The 25546-nt window shown below is 37.5% G+C and overlaps 1 protein-coding gene across 1 annotated transcript in view; it reads right to left on the reverse strand.

Moving 5' to 3' along the window:
- LOC309799292 (C4b-binding protein alpha chain-like) overlaps nt 1–25271 on the reverse strand; it is a gene marked incomplete at its 5' end in the record, with an annotated part of 66212 nt that extends 40941 nt beyond the window's left edge. Inside the window, one exon of the mRNA XM_082612244.1 lies at nt 25090–25271. Within this exon, the coding sequence (XP_082468370.1) occupies nt 25090–25271 (182 nt within the window). The remainder of the gene's footprint in view (nt 1–25089) is intronic.
- Between the last annotated feature and the right edge of the window lie 275 nt (nt 25272–25546).

Raw genomic sequence — 25546 nt, forward strand, 5'->3', positions numbered from 1 at the left:
ATATATTGTTATGAGCTAAATATATGTGTCCTCCAAAAATTCATATATTGAAGACCTAATACCAGTATGGCAATATCTGGAATAAGGAAATAATTAAGATTAAGTGAAGTGATAAATGTGAGGCCCTGATTCACTAGGATTAGGGTCCTTATAAGAAGAGACACCACAGAGCTCTCTCTCAACCTCTCTCTCTCTCCATGTGCATGCACAGAGGAAAGGCCATGTGACTGAATCCTGCCAGACCTAGATCTGGGACTTCCAGTCTTCAGAACTGTAAAAATAAATTTCTGTTGTTACAGCAGCCTGAGCAGATTAATATATACATAATATACTAAATCTAAGGAGAAAAACATCCTGTCATCTTGATAGAGAGTAAAATGACATTTTAAAAAAATCAATGAGTATTCTTAGCAAAAATGTCCAATATAATGGGAATCAGTGGAGATAGAGCCCTACCAAACTTAGGGGGAAAATATTAGAGTCCTTTCTGCTAAAGTTGAGAACAAGAAAGAAATGGCCAGTATCAGTCTCTTATTTGAGATAAAATTGCTAGCATAATTATAAAAGAAAAAGAAATTCAAAATATGAAAAATAAAAAGGAGAAAGTAATAGTATCATTATTTTCAGATGATATAACTGCATGTCAGGAAATTCTAAGAGAATCCAATTGAAATGCTATTATAAGTAATGCAATAATTCAGTATATTAACTGAGATATGAAATTGATGTATAGAAATCCATAGTTTCCATTTATAGAGGTAAAAGCTGTTTGAAGGTATAATAGAATAAAACTAACCATTTGAAACATCAAAAATAAAACAAGATACCAAAGAATAAACATAATAAAAATTGGAAAATCTAAATGGGGAAAACTTTAAAACAATCTTGAAACACATACACACACACACACACACACACACACACACACACACATACAAGACTAGGACAAATGGAAAGGCATAACAAATTCTGGGCTAGGAAGACTCAACATCATACAATGTCTACATTCCTAAAATTAGTTTTAAAAATCAATGTAATTTATTAAAAATTAAAAATCAACTAATTTTGAAGTTCATATAGAAATATAAATAAGTAAATATAGTCAGAAAAACCCTGAAAAGCAGGGGGAAAAGAAAGGGGGATACTTCAAAGCAATGGTTCACAATATGAAAACTCAATAATTAAAACACAGAGGAACTGGTTGTGTGAATATATAGACAAACTAAAAGCATGGATATAAAGTCCAAAAATAGACCCATATTCATGTGGGAATGAAATATAGTTTTTAAAAATGTTCTTTCAATTTAATGGATTAACCATGGCAAGACAACATGAAATCCATCTAGGGAAAGACAACATCGGTTAATGCATCTGAGCTGTCTGTATTAGGTAACATTAAACCATAAAAGTAGTTGAATAATTGTAGGTAATTATGTTATAATCTTCAAGTGAGGAAGGCCTTTTGACTATAACTCAAATCCAAAAGCCCTTTTAAAAAAATTGATAAATTTAACCATATATAGTATATAGTTTTTGTCTGGCAAGAAAAAAATACTATAGGACAAGTCAAAGGAAAGATGACACAGTGAGAAAACAAATTGTAATTCATGTTAGACATTGAAAAAAAAACAAAGGACTTGATGTCAGTTTACACATAAATAAATATAAATATCTTTTAAATACGTGAAATATGCTCAATGTCACTCATAAATAGAAAAATGCACATTAAAAATAGAGGGAAGACATTCAACAATAGCAAAATACACCTTTTTTCTCAAGCACCCATGAGGAATTCACCAGGATAAATTATATCTTGGGCCATAAAATAAACATCAACAAACATCTAAAAATTGAAATCATGGAGTGTGTATGTTCTGACTGTAATGGAATTAAACTAGAAACCAGTAACAGAAAGACAAGAGAAAAATCTCCATACAATTGAAAATTAAACAACATACTTCTAAATAATCCATGGTCAAAGGGAAGTTTCAAAGGAAATTAAAAATACACAGAATAAAAATGAAAATAAAACATAACAGAACGTGTGGTACACAGCTAAAGTAGTGCTGAAATGGAAATTTATAGCAATAAATGCTTACATAGGAAAATAGAAAAGTTCTCAAATCAGGAATCCAAAGTCCTACTTCAAAAAACTTGAAAAAGAAGAAGAAATAAACCCAAAGCAAGGAGAAAAAAAGGAAACAAAAGCAGAAATCCTTAAGTTTAAAACAGGAAACAATAAGAAAATAATAAAACAAAAAGTTGATTCTTTAAAAAAGTCAATAAAATTGATAAATCTCTTGTAAGACTGCTAAAGATAAAAGACACAACTCACCAATATCATGAATGAAATGGGGAATTTCACTACAGATCCTGAAGCCTATGAAAGGAGAATAAGGGAATAAACAATATTATGTTCATAAATTCAACAACTTAAAAGAAAAAGAATAATCCTTTGAAAAACACAAAGTTCAACAAAAACAAAATAAACAATCTGAGTAATCCTAGAACTATTAAAGACATTGACTTCATAATTAAAAGATTACAGAAAAAGAAATGTCTAGGCCCAGATAGTTTTATTGGAGAATTCTATGAAACATTTAAAGAAATTAATTTTCCACAATCTCTTCCAGAAACTGAAGAGGAGGGAAGACTTCTCAACTCATTCTATAAGACTGTCATTACCCTTATATCAAATTCAGAAAAACACAGTACTAAAAAAGAAAACTATAGATGAATATCTCTCATAATATTATCCACAAAAATCCTCAACAAAATATTAGAAATCAAGATAACAATATGAGAAAATAATGATGCATCATGTCCCATATCCAAGTGAAACTTATTTGAGGTAAACTTGTTTAATATTTGAAAACTAATCAATGTGGTCCATTATACCAAGAGGTTAAAAAAGAAAAATTATGTCATCATATGCACAGTGATGAATAAGAAACATTAAAAAAAAATCCAGGCAGAGACCTTCAAGATGATGGAGGAGTAAGAAGTGGAGATCACCTTCCTCCCCACAAATACATCAGAAATACATCTACACGTAGAACAACTCCTACAGAACACCTACTGAATGCTGGCAGAAGACCTCAGACTTCCCAAAAGGCAAGAAACTCCCCATGTACCTGGGTAGGGCAAAAGAAAAAAGAAAAAACAAAGACAAAAGAATAGGGACAGGACCTGCACCTCTGGGAGGGAGCTGTGAAGGAGGAAAGTTTCCACACACTGGGAAGCCCCTTCACTGGTGGAGACAAGGGGTGGGGGAAGCTTCAAATCCATGGAGGAGAGCGCAAGAATAGGGGTGCAGAGGGGAAAGCGGAGAGATTCCTGCATGCAGGATCATTGCTGACCAGCACTCACCAGCCTGAGAGGCTTTTCTGCTCACCCGCTGAGATGGGTGGGGGTTGGGAGCTGAGGCTCTGGCTTCGGAGATCAGATCCCAGGGAGAGGACTGGGGTTGGCTGCATGAACACAGCCTGAAGGGGGCTAGTGCACCAAAGCTAGCCAGGAGGGATTCCGGGGAAAAGTCTGGAACTGCCTAAGAGGCAAGAGAACATTGTTTCAGGGTGAGCAAGGAGAGGGGATGCAGAGCACCGCCTAAATGAGCTCCAGAGATGGGCACAAGCCTCGGCTATCAGCACAGACCCCAGGTACGGGCATGACATGCTAAGGCTGCTGCTGCAGCCACCAAGAAGCCTGTGTGCAAGCACAGGGCACTATCCACACCTCCCCTCCCGGGAGCCTGTGTAGCCTGCCACTGCCAGGGTCCCGTGATCCACAGAAAACTTCCCTGGGAGAACACACTGTGTGCCTCAGGCTATTGCAACGTCACACGGCCTTGGGGCCTCTGCTGCCGCAGGCTCGCCCCACATTCTATACCCTATCCTCCCCAGGGCCTGAGTGAGCCAGATCCCCCGAATCAGCTGCTACTTTAACCCCATCCTGTCTGAGCGAAGAATAGATGCCCTCAGGTGAACTACACGCAGAGGTGGGGCCAAATCCAAAGCTGAACCCCGGGAGCTGTGCGAAAAAAGAAGAGAAAGGGAAATTTCTCCCAGCAGCCTCAGGAGCAACAGATAAAATCTCCACAATCAACGTGATGTACCCTGCATTTCTGGAATACCTGAATAGACAACAAATCATCCCAAAATTGAGACAGTGGATTTTGGAAGCAACTGTAGACTTGGGGTTTGCCATCTGCATCTAATTTGGTTTTCGTTTTATGTTTATCTTAGTTTAGTATTTAGAGTTTATTATCATTGGTAGGTTTGTTTATTGATTTGGTTGCTCTCTTCCTTTTTTTAATATATAGATACATATTTTTTTTTTCCTTTTTCTCTTTTTGTGAGTGTCCCACTGTATGCTTCTTTGTGTGATTTTGTCTGTATAGCTTTGCTTTTACCATTTGTCCTAGGATCCTGTCTGTCCTTTTTTTTTTTTTTTTGTACAGTTTTTAGTGTGTGTTATCATTGGTGGATTTGTTTTTTGGTTTGGTTGCTCTCTTATTTCTTTCTTTCTTTCTTTTCTTTTTCTTTCTTTTAACTTTTTTATTTTTAATAATTATTTTTTATTTTAATAACTTCATTTTATTTTTTCTTTCTTTCTTTCTTTCTTTCTTCTCCCTTTTCTCCTGAGCCATGTGGCTGACAGGATCTTGGTGCTCAGGCCAGGTGTCAGGCCTGTGCCTCTGAGGTGAGAGAGTCGAGTTCAGGACATTGGTTCACCAGAGACCTCCCGACCCCAGGTAATATCAAACAGCAAAAGCTCTCCCAGAGATCTCCAACTCAAAGCTAAGATGCAGCTCCATTCAATGACCAGGAAGCTATAGTGCTGGACACCCTATGCCAAACAATTAACAAGACAGGAACAAAACCCCACCCATTAGCAGAGAGGCTGCCTAAAATCATAAAAAGGTCACAGACACCCCTAGTCACACCAAGGGACATGGTCCTGCACACCAGAAAGATAAGATCCAGCCTCATCGATCAGAACACAGGCACCAGTCCCCTCCACCAGGAAACTTACACAACCCACTGAACCAACCTTAGCCACTGGGAGCAGACACCAAAAACAACAGGAATTAAGAACCTCCAGCCTGTGAAAAGGAGACCCCAAACACAGTAAGGTAAGCAAAATGAGAAGACAGAGAAACACACAGCACATTAAGGAGCAAGGTAAAAACTCACCAGACCAATAAAGGAAGAGGAAATAGGCAGTCTACCTGGAAAATAATTCAAAATAATGATAGAAAACATGATCCAAAATCTTGGAAATAGAATGGAGAAAATACAAGAAATGTTTAACAAGGATGTGGGAGAACTAAAGAGCAAACAAACAATGATGAACAACACAATAAGTGAAATTAAAAATTCTCTACAGGGAATCAATAGCAGAATAACTGAGGCAGAAGAACAGATAAGTGACCTGGAAGATAAAATAATGGAAATAACTACTGCAGAGCAGAATAAAGAAAAAAGAATGAAAAGAATTGAGGACAGCCTCAGAGAATTCTGGGACAATGTTAAACACACCAACATTAGAATTATAGGGGATCCAGAAGAAGAAGAGGAAAATAAAGAGACTGAGAAAATATTTGAAGAGATTATAGTTGAAAATTTCCCTAATATGGGAAGGAAATAGTTAATCAACTGCAGGAAGTGAAGAGAGTCCCATACAAGAAAAATCGAAGGAGAAACCTGCCAAGACACATATTAATCAAAATATTTAAAAAATTAAATACAAAGAAAAAATATTAAAAGCAGCAAGAGAAAAACAACAAATAACATAGAAGGGAATCCCCATAAGGTTAACAGTTGATCTTTCAGCAGAAACTCTGCAAGCCACACAGGAGTGGCAGGACAGATTTAAAGTGATGAAAGGGAAAAACCTACAACCAAGATTACTCTACCCAGCAAGGATCTCATTCAGATTTGACAGAGAAATTAAAACCTTTACAAACAAGCAAAAGCTAAGAGAATTCAGTACCACCAAACCAGCTTTACAACAAATGCTAAAGGAACTTCCCTAGGCAGGAAACACAAGCGAAGGAAAAGACCTCCAATAACAAACCCAAAATAATTAAGAAAATGGTAATAGGAACATACATATCAATAATCACCTTAAATGTAAATGGATTAAATGCTCCAACCAAAACACATAGAGTGGCTGAATGGATACAAAAACAAGACCCATATATATGCTGTCTATAAGAGACCCACTTCAGACCTAGGGACACATACAAACTGAAGGTGAGGAGATGGAAAAAGATACTCCATGCAAATGGAAATCAGAAGAAAGCTGGAGTAGCAATTCTCATATCAGACAAAATAGAATTTAAAATAAAGACTATTACAAGAGCCAAAGAAGGACCCTACATAATGATCAAGGGATTGATCCAAGAAGAAGATATAACAATTGTAAATATTTATGCACCCAACATAGGCGCACCTCAATACATAAGGCAAATGCTAACAGCCGTAAAAGGGGAAGTCGACAGTAACACAATCATAGTAGGGGACTTTAACACCCCACTTTCACCAATGGACAGATCATCCAAAATGAAAATAAATAAGGAAACACAAGCTTTAAATGATACATAAAATAAGATGGACTTAACTGATATTTATAGGACATTCCATCCCAAAACAACAGAATACACTTTCTTCTCAAGTGCTCATGGAACATTCTCCAGGATAGATCGTAGCCTGGGTCACAAATCAAGCCTTGGTAAATTTAAGAAAATTGAAATCATATCAAGTATCATTTCAGACCACAACACTATGAAGCTAGATATCAATTACAGGTAAAAATCTGTAAAAAATACAAACACATGGAGGCTGAACAATACACTACTTAATAACAAAGAGATTACTGAAGAAATCAAAGAGGAAATTTTAAAAATACCTATAAACAAATGACAATGAAAACACAATTACCCCAAACCTATGAGATGCAGCAAAAGAAGTTCTAAGAGGAGAGTTTATAACAATATAATCCTACCACAAGAAATAAGAAACATCTCAAATAAGCAACCTAATCTTATACCAAAAGCAAGTAGAGAAAAAAGAACAAAAAAAAACCCAAAGTTAGCAGAAGGAAAGAAATCATAAAGATCAGATGAGAAATAAATGAAAAGAAATGAAGGAAGGGCAGACAGCAGAAGCAAGAAAACTACAATCCTGCAGCCTGTGGAACAAAAACCACATTCACAGAAAGATAGACAAGAAGAAAAGACAGAGGGCTAGGTACTAGATGAAGGAAAAAGAAAAAAACCCAGAAAAACAACTAAATGAAGGGGAGATAGGCAACTTTCCAGAAAAAGAATTCAGAATAATGATAGTGAAGATGATCCAGGACCTCAGAAAAAGAATGGAGGCAAAGATCAAACAGATGCAAGAAATGTTTAACAAAGATCTAGAAGAATTAAAGGACAAACAAACAGAGATGAACAATACAATAATTGAAATTAAAACTACACTAGAAGGAATCAGTAGCAGAATAACTGAGGCAGAAGAACAGATAAGTGACCAGGAAGACACATGGTGGCATTCACTGCTGCAGCACAGAGGAAAAAAAAAAGAATGAAAACAAATGAAGACAGCCTAAGAGACCTCTGGGACAACATTAAATGTAACAACATCCCCACTATAGTGGTCCCAGAAGGAGAAGAGAGAGAGAAAGGACTTAAGAAAGTAGTTGAAGAGATTATAGTGGTAAACTTCCCTAACATGGGAAAGGAAATAGCCACCCAAGTCCAGGAAGCACAGAGAGTCCCATACAGGTTAAACCCAAGGAGAAACACGCAAAGAAACATAGTAATCAAATGGGCAAAAATTAAAGACAAAGAAAATTATTGAAAGCAGCAAGGGGAAAACAACAAATAACATACAAGGGAACTCCCAAAAGGTTAACAGCTGATTTCTCAGCAGAATCTCTACAAGCCAGAAGGGAGTGGAACAATATATTTAAAGTGATGAAAGGGAAGAACCTACAACCAAGATTACTCTACCCAGCAAGGATCTCACTCAGATTCGACAGAGAAATCAAAAGCTTTACAGACAAGCAAAAGCTAAGAAAATTCAGCTCCACCAAGCAAGCTCTACAACAAATGCTAAAGGAACTTCTCTAAGTGGGAAACACAAGAGAAGAAAAAGACCTACAAAAACAAACCCAAAACAATTAAGAAAATGGTAATAGGAACATACATATCAATAATTCCTTAAACGTGAATGGATTAAATTCACCAACCAAACAAAGGCTTGTTGAATAGATACAAAATCAAGACCCATATATATGCTGTCTACAAGAGACCAACTTCAGACCTAGTGACACATACAGACTGAAAGTGAGGGGATGGAAAAAGATAATCCATGCAAATGGGAATCAAAAGAAAGCTGGAGTAGCAATTCTCATATCAGACAAAATAGACTTTAAAATAAAGAATGTTACAAGAGACAAGGAAGGACAAAAAGTAATGATCAAGGGATCAATCCAAAAAGAAGATATAACAATTATAAATATATATGCACCCAACATAGGAGCACCTCAATACATAAGGCAACTGCTAACAGTGATAAAAGAGGAAATCAGCAGTAACACAGTAAGAATGGGGGAGGTTAACACCTCACTTACACCAATGCACAGATCATCCAAACAGAAAATTAATAAGGAAACACAAGCTGTAAATGACACAAAAGACAAGATAGACTTAATTGATATTTATAGGACATTCCATCCAAAAATAGCAGATTACACTTTCTTTGCAAGTGTGCAGGAAATATTCTCCAGGATAGATCACATCTTGGGTCACAAATCAAGCCTCAGTCATTTTAAGAAAATTGAAATATCAAGCATCTTTTCTGACCAAAACGCTATGAGATTAGAAATCAATTACAGGGGAAAAAACATAAAAAACACAAACATATGGAGGCTTAACAATACATTATCATTTTTTTTTCCTTTTTGCGGTATGCGGGCCTCTCACTGTTGTGGCCTCTCCCGCTGCGGAGCACAGGCTCCGGACGCGCAGGCCCAGCGGCCATGGCTCACGGGCCCAGCCGCTCCGCGGCATATGGGATCCTCCCAGACCGGGGCACGAACCCGTATCCCCTGCATCGGCAGGCGGACTCTCAACCACTGCGCCACCAGGGAGGCCCAACAATACATTATTAAATAACCAAGAGATCACTGAAGAACTCAAGGAGGAAATCAAGAAATACCTAGGGAGAAATGACAATGAAAACACGACAATCCAAAGTCTATGGGATGCAGCAAAAGCAGTTCTAAGAGGGAAGTAATAGCTATACAAGCCTACCACAAGAAACAAGAAAAATCTCAAATAAACAATCTAACCTTACACCTAAATGAACACACAAAACCCAAAGTTAGCAGAAGGAAAGAAATCATAATGATCAGAGCAGAAATAAATGAAATAGAAAGAAAGAAAACAATAGCAAAGATCATTAAAACTAAAAGCTGTTCTTTGAGAAGATAAATAAAGTGGATAAACCATTAGCCAGACTTCTCAAGAAAAAGAGGGAGAGAACTGAAATCAAAAAAATTAGAAATGAAAAAGGAGAAGTTACAACAGACACTACAGAAATACAGAGCATCCTAAGAGACTACTACAAGCAAATCTATGCCAATAAAATGGACAACCTGGAAGAAATGGACAAAATCTTAGAAAGATATAACCTTCCAAGACTGAAGCAGGAAGAAACAGAAAATATGAACAGACTAATCACAAGCACTGAAATTGAAACTGTGATTAAAAATCTTCCAACAAACAAAAGTCCAGGACCAGATGGCTTCACAGGTGAATTCTATCAAACATTTAGAGAAGAGCTAACACCCATCCTTCTCAAACTCTTCCAAAAAATTGCAGAGGAAGGAACACTCCCAAACTCATTCTATGAGGCCACCATCACCCTGATACCAAAACCAGACAGATACTACAAAAAAGAAAATTACAGACCAATATAACTGATGAATATAGATGCAAAAATCCTCAACAAAATACTAGCAAACAGAATCCAACAACACATGAAAAGGTCATAGACCACAATCAAGTGGGATTTATCCCAGGGATACAAGGATTCTTTAATATATGCAAATCAATCCATGTGATACACCATATTAACAAATTGAAGAAGAAAAAACATGTGATCATCTTAATAGATGCAGAAAAAGCTTTCGACACAATTCAACACCCATTTATATGATAAAAGCTCCCAGAAAGTGGGCATACAGGGAACCTACTTCAACCTAATAAAGGCCATATATGACAAATCCAAAGCAAACATCATTATCAATGGTGATAAACTGAAAGCATTTCCTCTAAGGTGAGGAAAATGACAAGGATGTCCACTCTCACCAGTATTATTCAACATAGTTTTGGAAGTCCTAGCCACGGCAATCACAGAAGAAAAAGAAATAAAAGGAATAAAAATTGGAAAAGAAGAAGCAAAACTGTCACAGTTTGCAGATGACATGATACTATACATAGAGAATCCTAAAGATGCCACCAGAAAACTGCTAGAGCTAATCAATGAATTTTGTAAAGTTGCAGGATACAAAATTAATGCACAGAAATCTCTTGCATTCCTCTACACTAATGATGAAAAATATGAAAGAGAAATTAGGGAAACACTCCCAATTACCATTGCAAAAAAAAGAATAAAATACCTAGGAATAAACCTACCTAGAGAGACAAAAATCCTGTATGCAGAAAACTGTAAGACACTGATGAAACAAATTAAAGATGATACCAACAGATAGAGAGATATTCCATGTTCTTGAATTGGAAGAATCAATGTTGTGAAAAATGACTGTACTACCCAAAGCAATCTAGAGATTCAATGCAATCTCTATCAAATTACCAATGGCATTTTTTACTGAACTAGAACAAATCATCTTAAAATTTGTATGGAGACACAAAAGACCCTGAATAGCCAAAGCAGTCTTGAGGGAAAAAAACCGAGCTGGAGGAATCAGACTCCCTGACTTCAGACTATACTACAAAGCTACAGTAATCAAGAAAATATGGTACTGGCACAAAAACAGAAACATAGGTCAATGGAACAAGATAGGAAGCCCAGAGATAAACCCACGCGCCCATGGTCAACTAATCTATGACAAAGGAGGTAAAGATGTACAATGGAGAAAAGACAGTCTCTTCAATAAGTGGTGTTGGGAAAACTGGACAGCTACATGTAAAAGAATGAAATTAGAACACTTCCTAACACCATACACAAAAATAAACTCAAAATGGATTTGAGACCTAAATGTGGGACCAGACACTATAAAAGTCTTATAGGAAAACATAGGAAGAACACTCTTTGACATAAATCACAGCAAGGTCTTTTTTGATCCACCTCCTAGAGTAATGGAAATAAAAACAGAAATAAACAAATGGGACCTAATGAATTTTAAAACTTTTGCACATCAAAGGAAACCATAAACAAGATGAAAAGACAACCCTCAGAATGGGAGAAAATATTTGCAAATGAATCAATGGACAAAGGATTAATCTCCAAAATATATAAACAGCTCATGCAGCTCAATATTAAAGAAACAAACAACCCAATCCAAAAATGGGCAGAAGACCTAAATAGACATTTCTCCAAAGAACACATACAGATGGCCAAGAAGCACATGAAAAGCTGCTCAACATCACTAATTATTAGAGAAATGCAAATTAAAACTACAATGAGGTATCACATCACACCAGTTAGAATTGGTATCATCAGAAAATCTACAAACAACACATGCTGGAGAGGGTGTGGAAAAAAGGGACCCCTCCTTCACAGTTGGTGGGAATGTAAATTGATACAGCCACTATGGAGAACAGTATGGAGGTTCCTTAAAGAACTAAAAATAGAACTACCATATGATCCAGCAATCCCACTACTGGGCATATACCCAGAGAAAACCATAATTCAAAAACATGCATGCACCCTAATGTCCATTGCAGCTCTATTTACAATAGCCAGGACATGGAAGCAACCTAAGTGTCCATCAACAGATGAATGGATAAAGAAGATGTGGCACATATATACAATGGAATATTACTCAGCCATAAAAAGAAATGAAATTGAGTGATACGTAGTGAGGTGGATGGACCTAGAGTCTGTCATACAGAGTGAAGTAAGTCAGAAAGAGAAAAACAAATACCATATGCTAACACATATATATGGAATCTAAAAAAAAAAAAAGGTTCTGAAGAACGTAGGGGCAAGACGGAAATAAAGGCACAGACCTACTAGAGAATGGACTTGAGGATATGTGGAGGGGGAAGGGTAAGCTGTGACAAAGTGAGAGAGTGGCATGGACATATATACACTACCAAATGTAAGATAGATAGCTAGTCAGAAGCAGCCACATAGCACAGGGAGATCAGCTCGGTGCTTTGTGACCACCTAGAGGGGTGGGATAGGGAGGGTGGGAGGGAAGCAGGCACAAGAGGGAAGAGATATGGGAACATATGTATATGTATAACTGATTCACTTTGTTATAAAGCAGAAACTAACACACCATTGTAAAGCAATTATACTCCAATAAAGATGTTAAAAAAAAAAGAAAAGAAAAGAAAAAACAGGCTACAGACTGGAGGAAAACACCTGCAAGCCACATATCCAACAAAGGACGAGTATCTGGAATATATTTAAAAAAAAAAAAGAAAAAAGAAAACTCTTGAAACTCAGCAGTAAAAAGCCAAATAATCCAATTAGAAAGTGGGCAAAATATGTGAACAGGTATATCACTGAAGAGGATACAAATGGCAAAAAAAGCACATAAAAAGATATTCAACATCATTGGCTTTTACAGAAATACAAATGAAAACCACAATAGATATTACTACACACCTAAAAGAATGGCTAAAATAAATGGCAACACCAAATGCTGGTGTGGATGTTATGGATCAGTCTTACATTGCTGATGGGAACGTAATGGAAAACAGGCAGTTTCTTAAAAAACTAAACATGTAACTACTATGTGACCTACCTAGGCATTTATCCCAGAAAGATAAAAATGAAGACTTACATTCACACACACACACACACACACACACACACACACACACACACACACACCTGTATGTAAATGTTTATAGCATCTTTATTCCTAAGGGTCAAAAATGAAACAACCCAAGTATACTTCAACACGTGAATGGCTAAACAAATTTCATTCCATGGAATATTGTCTCAGCAAAAAGCAGAACAAAGTATCCAAGCATAACAACTTGGAAGAATTTCAAGAGAATTATGTTGAGTGATAGGTCAGCCTCAAAAGATGACATGCTATGTGATTCCATTTATATAGCATTTTCAAAATAACAAAATTATAGAAATGGAGAATGGATTAGTGGTTGCCAGAGGTTAGGGAAAGGGGAGGGAGGGAGTTGTCTATATAAGGATAACACAAGGATCCTCATAATGGAACTGTTCTGAATCTTGACCACAGTAATGGTCACACGTATCTACACACATGATAAAATTGCGTAGCATTAAACACACACACACTCAGAGAAATGAAATCTGAATAAGGTGAATGGATTATATCAATGTTGATTTCTTGATTAGTTGCCTCAGGAGTCAGGAAGGAGGAGATATTTCCTTTATGTCCTTTTGGACCTTTTGGATTTTGAATAGACTGCTTATTTGAAAATCAGGTGTTTTTCAAAAAACATCACAAGGTAGAGATGCATTAAGTTCTTAAAACATAAAGTCTTAATTCTATTTCCATGGGAATAATTAAATAAAGGGGCAGGAGCCCCAGCACAATTACACCCATCCCACTACTTTCTGAAGATCCACACAGGCAATGAAAGCTCTTCATGGTCAGGTGGCAGATAATATGTGTTTATTCCAAGTCACGATTTGCTTTGAGGTTAGATTGTTTGAAGAGTTCCTGGAGAGAAAATTCTAAAAGGGAGTATCAAAATTGACCATAAATAAACCTTTTTTGAGGGGAAGGGGGATTATAGCAAATTTCCCTAAATTTCAGGTGGTCAAATACACTCTACAATGTTAAAGATAGGTATCTATTAGTCATTTTTTATTAGGATGTGTTGATGAACTCAGCTGTATAGTAACAATCTGACCTTGTCTTCCCATTACTCACCAAGAACAGTTGCCAACAGAGCAGCGACCAAGGTCATTTGGAACAGAGTTGGATCAGAGACTCTCCACAGCCCAGAGAAGGGCCTGGCTCCCATATTCCCTTTTGTATCAGGGGCCCCATGTGGAACTCTTGGTGGACACATAATCTGATGTTTCCTCAATATTTCTCTGTTGAAAGAACTCATCTTAATAAATAGTTATTGAATTCCCACTTGTCATAATCACTAGGAAAAAACATGAGAACCATCCCTTCAAGGAGATTATAACTGAATGTACAAGAAGAGACATTAAGCACAAATATTTGCAGTAAAATATAGCATATATTATCTGCTTCAGGAGCATATTCAGGAGGTCAGTTATTTCCAGGTAGAGAGAAGGGAGTGGGCTTTATGGATGTGGCTGCATCTGAGGTAGCAGATGTTGCTATGAAATTTGGAGCATTGGATGCAAGACATTTTATGCCAGAAGTGAAAACTGAGAAAGATACAGCAGTGAGGTATAGAAGGTAAAGGTTATTTCTGGGCAACAGTACTTAGTACTTCTATTTGTTTGGCACGTAAGGAATGTGTGATAGGGAAAAAATAGTGAAAGATAGAAGGACTGATTAGAACTGGGATTTATTGAGTTTTCAGTGCCAAGATCAGGAGTTTGGTCCTAGGAAATGGACAGCCACTGATTTTTCTTTTTTTGAGTGACATGATTGCTGTGGTTTTGAGGGATCACTGTGACAGAGTTGGACAAGATAGACTGAAAGAGGCAGAGAGAAGAGACAGGAAGATTGATTTAGAAGATTACTGCAATTGGCCAGGTGAGCCGACGGAGATGATATGAACAAGGAAATGGCAGAAGAACTAGGGAAGTGGAAGCAAATGAAAGAAAAGCGAGAAATGATGAGACAGAGAAAAGGAGTTATATCTATCGATCTTTTATTTACCTACTTATATGTCCATTTATATCTATGTAAGTTTCTTATGGCAACTATCACCAAGAACAATAATCCATTGGGTCAATTCAAAATTTTCAAAGCATCAGTTTTGCCACCAAAAAGAAAGAAAGGAAGAAAGAAAGAAAGAGAGAGAGGAAGAAAGGAAAAGAGAAAGGGAGGGAGGGAGGGAGGAAGGAAGGAAGGAAGTGGGGGAGAGAGAGAAACATTGCTGGTGTGTATCTTGGTTCTGGTCATTCATTAACCAGAGACATCTTTAATAGCCTTATTGGGCCATTTTTACCCCATAAATGGGGAAAACTTCACATACCCTTAGTTTACTTAAAAGATAGTCCTTATATCTAAAGTGATATATGAAATTAACTTTCAGTAAAATACAGGATTTCACTTTTTACTCTAAAACCTGACATAGATTGAGATGGTTTCATATTCACCCTCAATTATACTAATTGTCAGCAGATGCCCACTTAAGTCAAAGCAATTTTCTCACTATTTTTCCCAAGGCTGTCACCGTGCTCCTTGGCGGGGAGAAGCTTATGGTATCCCTCATACTGTATGCAGAAGCTTAACTCTTTGAGTGAAGACTCAAGTCAGATTCTTAACTTTCTAAAACTTGTGATCATTCCACTCTTCCAACCCCACCTCCTGCTACCTGCATACTCACATAACCCTACGCCACATCCTACATGCCCTATTCATGACTTCAGTTCTGCCAAAAATTCAATCAACATAATAACAAATTTGTTTACAACAATTAATGTTGAATGTATATGGAATAAATCAGCCTGGTCTAAAAGTGTGAAGAAATAAAAATCTTCACACTGCCCCCCTTCTCCAGCACAGGGTCACCATCTGTTTGCTTGGGATTGAGGGGGTCTTCCAGGATGTGAGGCTTTCAGCACTAAAACTGGGACAGCTGCAGGAAAAGTGGGACCATTGACCACCTTCATCCAGTTCTCCTTTCCGTGCTCCTTAGAAGCCCTCTCTCTCTCTCTACCACCTACCTCTAAACCAGAGAGAGCTGTCTCAAAGACAAGTTGTACATGATGAAAACCAGACAACTCAAAGCTAACAGAAATTTTCAAAAGCATTAAAATCTTCCCAAGAAAAAAAAATTGTAAGTTGTCAGTAAGTCAGTAATTTGGTAGCTGTAGTAAATTGGTCATTTAGTGAAATTAACAAAAATCTTAAAATGCTAAAATATTGGCAAAAAAGTAAATGGCTTTCAAAAAATGTTTAATGACACCTTACAGTGAAAATGTTCCCTAAATATCTCTATATATGTACTTAAATTCATAAGAAAAATATATGCATTGAATTTATTAGGAAGAAAGCCTTTATAAATGCATTCATTAAAAACAATAGACTCGGGCTTCCCTGATGGCGCAGTTGTTGAGAGTCCGCCTGCCAATGCAGGGGACATGGGTTCGTGCCCCCCGGGAAGATCCCACATGCTGTGGAGTGGCTGGGTCCGTGAGCCATGGCTGCTGAGCCTGCGCGTCCAGAGCCTGTGCTCCGCAATGGGAGAAGCCACAGCAGTGAGAGGCCCGTGTACTGCAAAAAAAAAAAAAAAAAAAAAATAGACTCGTAAGAACACTAACCCTCATGTGACACATTGGACCGTTTTAAAATGGTGCTAAAAAGTATATTCTCATGACTCTCTTCAGTAAAAACATATTTGTATTCTTGAATATATTCTGGAATTTTCAAACACTTTCCTACTGTCTTACCCGCGTCCACATCATCTGCTCTCTCACTGTTTCCTCCATCAAATCCCACTCATTTTCCAGACACATCTCAAACACTGGTCCTATCCTCCATTCCAGCCTCCACATTCCAGTTACAATTTAGTGTTTAGAATTCTATTCTAATTCTGACTTGGATTACAGCTAAAGTCAAAAGTCTGTCTTTCCCCTAAACCATAAACTCCTTGAAGTGAGAGAGTGGGTTTTCACTCATCACTGCCTTGCACAGAAAAGGTGCTGAACAAATGTTTTATAAATTTAAATTCAAAAGTACACAGTGACAAAATATGTTTTAAAGGGAAAAAGGTTTCATGTGCACTTCTATCCTTATATTGTGTGTGTGTGTGTGTGGTGAGATTGTATTTATCTTAAAGATAGGTACATCTTTATTTTAATAAGAAACTAACAGGTGATTTTATTGCAGGTTCCAAGATTCCCCTTCCTCACCTTTAACCTGAGTCTTTATATCACCAACCAGGTAATGGAGAGCAATGACACAAGACCAGTAAAAATAGAGTGAGAGAGAGGAGTAAAAAATGCTTCTCCTCTCTCCGCAGTTCACAGCCAAGTTAGGTAATGACAGCAGATGGAAAGTGGTGAGGAAATTATTTCACTCCTTTTACCTCAACCTCACAAGGCCACAGCCAAAGTGCTATCCACAGAGGAGGACAGTGTTTGGCTGGAACCCAGGTGTGAGCTCTGGAGTCAGACCCAGGCCATGTGGGTTTTCATCCTGGTTCCACCACAAAGGAACTATATTGCCATAGCAAGATACTCAGTCCTCTAAGCCCCAATTTACTTTTTTATAAAGTAAGAATGATAGCTAGAAAAATGGTACAGATGAACCTATTTACAGGGCAGGAATAGAGACTTAGACGTAGGGAACGGATGTGTGGACACAGGGTGGGTGGTAGGATGAACTGGGAGATTGGGATTGACGTATGTGCACTGCCAGGTGTAAAACAGATAGCTAGTGGGAACCTACTGTATAGTGCAGGGAGCTCAGCTTGGTGCTTTGTGGTGACCTAGGTGGATGGGATAGGGGGTGGGTGGGAGGGAGGTACAAGAGGGAGGGGATATATGTAGACATATAGCTGACTCACTTCGTTGTACAGCAGAAACTAACACAACACTGTAAAGCAACTATACCCCAGTTAAAAAAAAAAAAAAGAATGATAACTATACAATTCTCTCAGAATTGTTGAGAGAATTAAATAAGAATATTTCCTGTAAAGGGCTTGGCATGGTGCCTGAAACATGGTAAACATCAAGAAAAAAAAATGCTGGCAATTGTTCAATCTAGGGAAGAGAGGAATAGAATTGGAATTAACATGGGACTCTGGTGGAAGGTGAACTCCTAGAAGACAAAAACATCATCACAATAATGATATAAAATTATAATGATGGGTGGCTGAAATTCCAAGGGTCTTTAACCCAGCCCCAGTGCAGAGGAAGGCATGTTGGACTTGGGCCAGAAGCCTTGGTCTGGCCTTCATTATGGCTCATGGTAATAGTGAAACCCAGTGCCACACCCAGAGCAGCAGTGCTGGCGTGCACAGGGGTCCATCCTGGGCTTCTTCTTCCCTCACCTTAACTGTCTTCCTGGGAGTAACTCATCAACCCCATGGCTTTGACCATCATCCATGAATCACTCACAGACCTCTGGGCCCAATTGTCTCCCATAGGTGCAAAAACTTACATGCTCCACAAACTCAATTGTTAATAAAAATCTTATTCTGCCCTCTTTCCTCCCACATGTAATTATTTTAAAAAAGCTTTACTGAGAAATAATTCACAAACCATAAAATTCATCCACTTCAAGTGTAAAATTCAGTGGCTTTTAGTATTACATATTCACAGAGTTGTGCAACCATAACCACCATCAAATTTTAGAATATTTTTATCACCCCAAAAAGAAATCCTCTACCCATTAGCAGTCACTCCCCATTTCTACCTTCCTCCCAGGCCCTGGCAACCACTAGCCTACTTTCTGTCTCTGTGGATCTGTCTGTTCTAGTCTTTTCATATAAATAGAATCATACAGTCTGTGCGTTTTTGTGACAGGCTTCCTACACTTTATATAACATTTTTAGGGTTCATCACTGTCACAGGACCAGTACTTCATTCCTTTTTATGACTGAATAATATTCTGTTGTATGACTATTCCACCTTTTGTTTATCCATCCTTTATCTGATGGACATTTGGGTTGTTTCCACTTTTGAGATATTATGAATAATTCCGCTATGAACATTCATGTACATTTTTTGTGTATGTGGACACTTGTTTTTATTTTTTCTTGAGTGTATACCTAGGAGCAGGATTGCTGGATCATATGGTAACTCTATGTTTAATATTTTGAGGAACTGCCAAGTTGTTTTCCAAAGTGACTGCATCATTTGACATTCCCACCAGCAGTGAATGAGGGCTCCAGTTTCTCTGCATTCTCTTGTAATTGTTTTTTGTAGCTGTTTCTCTTTTTTCATTTAGCCATCCTAGTGAGTATGAAGTGGTACCTCACTGTGGGTTTTATTTACATTTCTCTAATGACTAATGATGTTGAACATCGTTTTATTTGCTTATTATTATATGGATATCTTCTTTAAAGAAATGTGTATTAAAATCATTGGCTCATTTTTAACTGGGTTTATTGCCTTTTTATTGCTGAGTTGTAAGAGTTCTTTATATATTCTGGATACAAGTCACTTGTCATCCTGTGGGCTTTCTATTTATTCTTGATGGTATCCTTTGAAGCACAAAAGTTTTTAATTTAGATGAAGTCCAATTTATCTATTTTTTAATTTTGTTGCTTATTTATCTAAGAAATCATTGCCTAACCCAACATCATGAAGATTTACACTTATGATTTCTTCTAAGTGTTTTATAGTTTTAGTTCTTCCATTCAAGTCTGAGATCCATTTTGAGTTAATTTTTTTTATGCTTCTGTTTATTCTAGTTACTTTACTTTCACTCTCCTTTTACGACCAGTTTAGGTCAGAGAGGAGGCAACAAAGAGAGAAGTGGTTGAAAGAATGAATTGGCAACCAAAATAGGACTACGCCATGCTCAACCAAGGTAGAAGAGAATTTCAAGGCAGAAGAGAACAATGACAATTACAGAAAATGAGGGAGAGAAAAGACGTGAGGAAGACTATGGCTTCTTGCTTAAAAGACTGAATAGAGGATTACCAGTATCCCCTTGCTCTCAAAGACTGATAGCAGGTGGATGAAGTCTCCAGAGAGAAACCTAACAATTTTGCTGAATGTAGACTCTGAAAACCAGATCTCCTCTCACTGAACCACCCTTGCCCTTCCAGGAAACTTGAATTACTTCCTGCTTCTTCTCCCAGATGTGAGAGATGGGCAGAAAACCAACCAACACACATATTTTAGAATCAGTAGAAATAACACCTTACACTCCGGATTTACTTAACAATTTATTTCATTACCAGGCATTTTTTTAAATCGTAATATCTATGAATTTTATTTTATTTTAACATCTTTATTGGAGTATAATTGCTTTACAATGGTGTGTTAGTTTCTGCTTTATAACAAAGTGATTCAGTTATACATATACATATTCCCATATCTGCTCCCTCTTGCATCTCCCTCCCTCCCACCCTCCCTATCCCACCCCTCTAGGTGGTCACCCGTGTCTATAATTAAATAATTGTCTTCAAAAATTTATAAGTACTTTTCAAGTCACACAAACCATTTTTTTTCTACCACAAAATACAGGGATCCTGAAAGGATTTCTGATGAACAGATGCTTGAGTATATCTCTCTGCCTTATCCTTTGAAGACTTCACTGCTCAAAGAGACAAAACATCAGCCTTTCCCCCAAGGTAATCTGAGTGTTTAGTAAATTACTTACCTGTAGATTTCTGAGCAAGAAGCAGAAGACTCTGTAATTTTGTCTTGAGTTGTTTCTCTCAAGATGAGGTACCTGTGATCTCAGATATTCTTAGCCTTCTCTACAACAGAATTTATCACTGCATCCTTGCCTTTCAAGCATATGCTCAACGGAAAATCCTGAGTTCCAGCAATGTGATTGGTGGTTGGCTGGTCAGGTAAAAATAAGCAGGAATAGATAAGAAGTAACAGTTAATTGTTCCTGCAAATGATTAACTGTAGAAAAAAAAAAGTGGCAGTGTATATTCAATTTCCTCCTTCCCCTTAGCCAGTCCTCAAATTGATAATGTCATAATAGTCCATTGTTCCCTTTGCTTACCCTTACCCATGAGGGACAATTGGAAAGATGGTTCAAATGACCTACCCAAAAAAGGACACAGTGTTCATTGGACAAAAATGTAAAGCTGGAGGCTAGGAAAGCTGAGTCTATGATATCTTCCTGTCCTGGGGTCTGGATCTTATTTGCTGAAAAATATGAAAGCATTGAAACCTGCTACTTCTAACTCAGAATATGCCAAAGATGAAAAACTAGCTCTTATAATTGAGTTTAAACAATGCATAAATAATACCCATATTAAATCCAATCTCAGCAGCAGTGATTGAGATAGTAAATTTTAGGTGGGCCACAATTTTAGAGAGAAATAAAAAAGAAGTTTCTTAAATGTATGTCACTAGCTCACTCATACTTGGGTACCTCTGGACACAGGTTTTGTTTAGCAAGTAATATGATGGGATCCAAAAACTCAGTTGCAGTGAATGATGACAATTCCTAAGCCAAAGCTCTGGTTTCAGACCCAGAGATATGTTGAAAATCTTTTTTTTTTTTTTTTTTAACCGTGTGACATGCAGCATCTTAGTTTCCCAACCAGGGATTAAGCCTGTGTCCCCTGCATTGGGAGCGCAGTCTTAACCACTGGACCACCAGGGAAGTCCCTTGAAAATCTATTTTTAAACATTTTATGATGTGCAGGAAAAGATATCAAAAGAGGATAAGATATTTAGAGATGAGAAATACTAAATACAAATTATACATGGTTTCTGTGGATTATTCTCTCCATGCATTCTTTTTATAACAATAACATTAATAATTATAATGACAGTTACTAAGCACAGCTATGTGTTAAATTACATGTATCAATACAACATTGATCTGTTAACTCTGAGACAAATACTATCATTCTCCCCATTTTATCAAAAATAAAATTGAAGGACAAAGAGTTTAAGTAACTGTAAATAGTCATATAACTTTAAAGTGGCATAGCCAGGTTATAAACCTAGATTTTGGAAATTTATCTATAAAAGTTGGGTATGTGCACTCTACAACCAGCACGTGCACCAGAAGACATGTACAGAAATATTCATAGTTGTGTAGTAGCCAAAGAACTGAAAACGTAAATTCTATCCTTATTAAAATGATAAGTAAACTACAGTATGCTCACACAACAGAATGATATATAACAATGAGAATGAATGAACTACAGTTATAACACGACATGAATAAATCTCAGGAATATAAGCAAAAGAAATCAGACACAATATAATACACATTACATGATCCCATTTATAAAAAGGAATAAGAAATCAACATTAAGCTAGTGATTAAGAATGCACACTTATTTTGTAAAAGTATAAACAACAGAAAGGAAGTGACCACTACACATCAAGAGAGCGGTGAGGTTTAAAAAAAAGTGATAGGGGGCCTCCCTGGTGGCGCAGTGGTTGAGAGTCCGCCTGCCGATGCAGGGGATACGGGTTCGTGCCCCGGTCTGGGAGGATCCCATATGCCGCGGAGCGGCTGGGCCCGTGAGCCATGGCCGCTGGGCCTGCGCATCCGGAGCCTGTGCTCCGCAACGGGAGAGGCCACAACAGTGAGAGGCCCGCATACCGCAAAAAAAAAGAAAAAAAAAAAAAAAAAAAAAAAAGTGATAGGGCAGTGATGGGGTAAGGCATGAGGAAATCGGTTTTGTAAGAGAAAGTTGTGACAGACAGAACTGGAGTCTTTCTGAAGTAAATTAGAGATATATTTTGGAGGTGGATAGAAACTGAATAGGTAAGAAATACTATGATATTGAACCAGAGTCTCCTACATGCTGAGTCATAAACATATCTATCTATACAGTATTAGTTTCCAAACACTCTTGAAAGATTTGGATTCAGAAGTGAGACAATTAAAACCAAGCTCATAGGTATATCAGTTGTAGTCTAAGACCAACTTTGTTGCTTGCAATTAGAGCATGATACAATGTTATCATTAAATATTTGTATCCTCAAATATTAACCATATCAAAGGTGTTCTGACTATAAGTGCCCTCTTGCTGGAGTCAGATCCTCTCAGGGCTTTGTAATTTCAGCATGAGGGTACCTATGCATTTGCTGATGAGATCTCCAATATTTTCTTCTTTATAACAAAACTTCAGAAGTAAGGGTAAAAATCCCCAGTCTGTTCTATCTGATACTCACTCTGTCCCTTTGTCATTTTGTTCATGATCTACTTTTCTGACACTTCCTCTTCCATGGATCTAACTGTAGGCAATTGAAGATTGCTTTTACCTACTGATTTTCTGTTTTTCAATAAGTCCCTTGGGAGCATTCTAAATGTCCATGAAGAGTCACATACTTTTGGGGTATAAAGCTTTTAATCAGTATCAAAGGTGAAAACAAAGGGAAAAATGTTTAACTCAGGTATAATTTTTATGCCACTCATATATCAAACACTATTAAGTAAATAGAAAAGATAATAAAAATATACTAAAATAATTAAAACAGATGCAACAAATTAAGATTTAATGCCTTAAATAGAAAAGACTTACTTACAAATCATTCCAAAAATAGAACTAACAAATAAAATCATGAGCAAAGAACAAGTAAATCAAAAAAGAAGACATTTCATAAGTTAGGTTAACCTCTGAACAGTTCATACATTCGGTTCCCTGGAAAACAGACTCTGAGATGGAGGTTGCACACAGGTGGGTCATTGAGGAGTTCTTTCAGGAACAAGACCCATAAAGGAATGAGAGGGGCAGGATTGGGTGGAGGGAAAAGCTGAACTGGGAAGCAGTGGCATCAGAAGTTTCAGCAGATCCCCAGGGCACTCAAAAGCTGGATGGCCCTTTGAAGATGTCCAAGATTGGGTCAAAGTAAGTGGGCCCTTGAACCACTGTATCAACCTGTGAATGATTATGGGTTGCCCTCAAGGAGAGATTGCGTATTTGGTTCAGGCAGCTCCCCAAAAAAGCCTTGTGGTGGTTAAAAATCCAGACTCTCATGCCCCATCCCCTACAAATACATCTGATAAGTTTTCAAGTATCTGAATTATTACTGAAATGCCCCCAGTGATTCTCATATGCAACAAATTGGAGAATCACTATTCTAACAGAGATGCTATTTATTCATTTCTCTATATATTCCATGGTCCATCTTTGCTTCAAAATAGAGCTTTAGTAGCTATGTGTCTGGACAGATTCACAGTAGTTTAACTCCTTGCAAAAACATCAATCTCAACTTATGTTTTAATAGATCAACTCAGTTCTTATAAAAGGCTATTGGAAGAATAGCTTTGAAATTGGTGATGGTGTTGTCCATGACGTTATTCACAGTTTCTTATAAAATAACCCATGAGATAAATTTTAATTTTCTATTTTAATATTACCTATTTTAGTAAGAGCAAATAAGGTCCTCTGTCAGAAATATTTTTAGTTTTATCAACCAACAGGAAATACATAACCATTGTATTTCCCATTTTTTCCTTGGTGGAAAATAAACAAAATTTAGATTATAAACCTAGATTTTAATAAATTTGCTGCTACTCTTCCAGCATTTCTTTCTTTATAGATTTAACTCTAAGCAATCGATGAGTGATTTTGACTTCACATTTTTAGTTTAGCAACTTTAAGTTATTCATGCTCTGCTATTTATCAATGTGTTGCCTTTAGCTCCAAAGTCACCATTTATTACACACAACTCTGTGATCATGAACAGTATTCCTTTAAACATTTCCGCTTTGCAGTGAGCATGACGCTAAGCTTTCTCAGTAGAGGGTGCTAGAGGAATATTGTGGGAAGAAGGTACGCTCCTGCTGTTTCCTGCTGCTTCACAGTGGGTTAGCATTGTGAGTGTAAGGATACCTACTAACACTCTGCCCCAGCCCTGTGCCCAGAATGCAGAATCCCATGGTAATTTTGCAGCCCTGAACTGGCCTGGCCACCACCTTCCTGTGGTTCTCCTGACAGCGGTGCTATTCCAGGCCTCTTGCCACACTGGCACTCTGTCTGCATGCCTGCACACCTGGCCACTAGCTGCCATGTGCCTGCACCCCATCTCTGTCTTGTAGGCTTGCCACTGGATTCCCTATCACTCTGCACACCTATGCTCCTGGTTACCATCGGCAGTCACTTCACTAACACAGAATGCTCTAGTGCCCCTGGCCAGCTTCAGACCCACGTGCATACTCACCAGCTGCAGCTCACTTATGCCCTGCCTACATTCCCAAACATGGCTTCTGTAGACCATCTCTGGTCCGGGCAACTTATTGAACTTCCCCGGCATCTAGTAGGTTGCAATTATACCTTTTCTAATGAGATCTAAACCCAAGCATTGGAAAAGGCCCCCCTTTGAAGTTTGTCCTTTCTTCAGTACCTTCCCACAGCCCTAGGGAACCATATAGCGTTTTCTTATAGCCTATAGCTTCTCTTTTATCACAATTTAATAATTCTTTATGTTTAACTTCCCGTGTTTAAATCATTGTGTGGTTTCTCTCTCCTGATTAGACCCAGATTGATAACATGTACATTCTGGTATACCTTAAAAATGGATATAATTTA

This window comes from Mesoplodon mirus (genome assembly GCF_964341445.2).
Source record: "Mesoplodon mirus genome assembly, chromosome: 3".
Classification (NCBI taxonomy): domain Eukaryota; kingdom Metazoa; phylum Chordata; class Mammalia; order Artiodactyla; family Ziphiidae; genus Mesoplodon; species Mesoplodon mirus.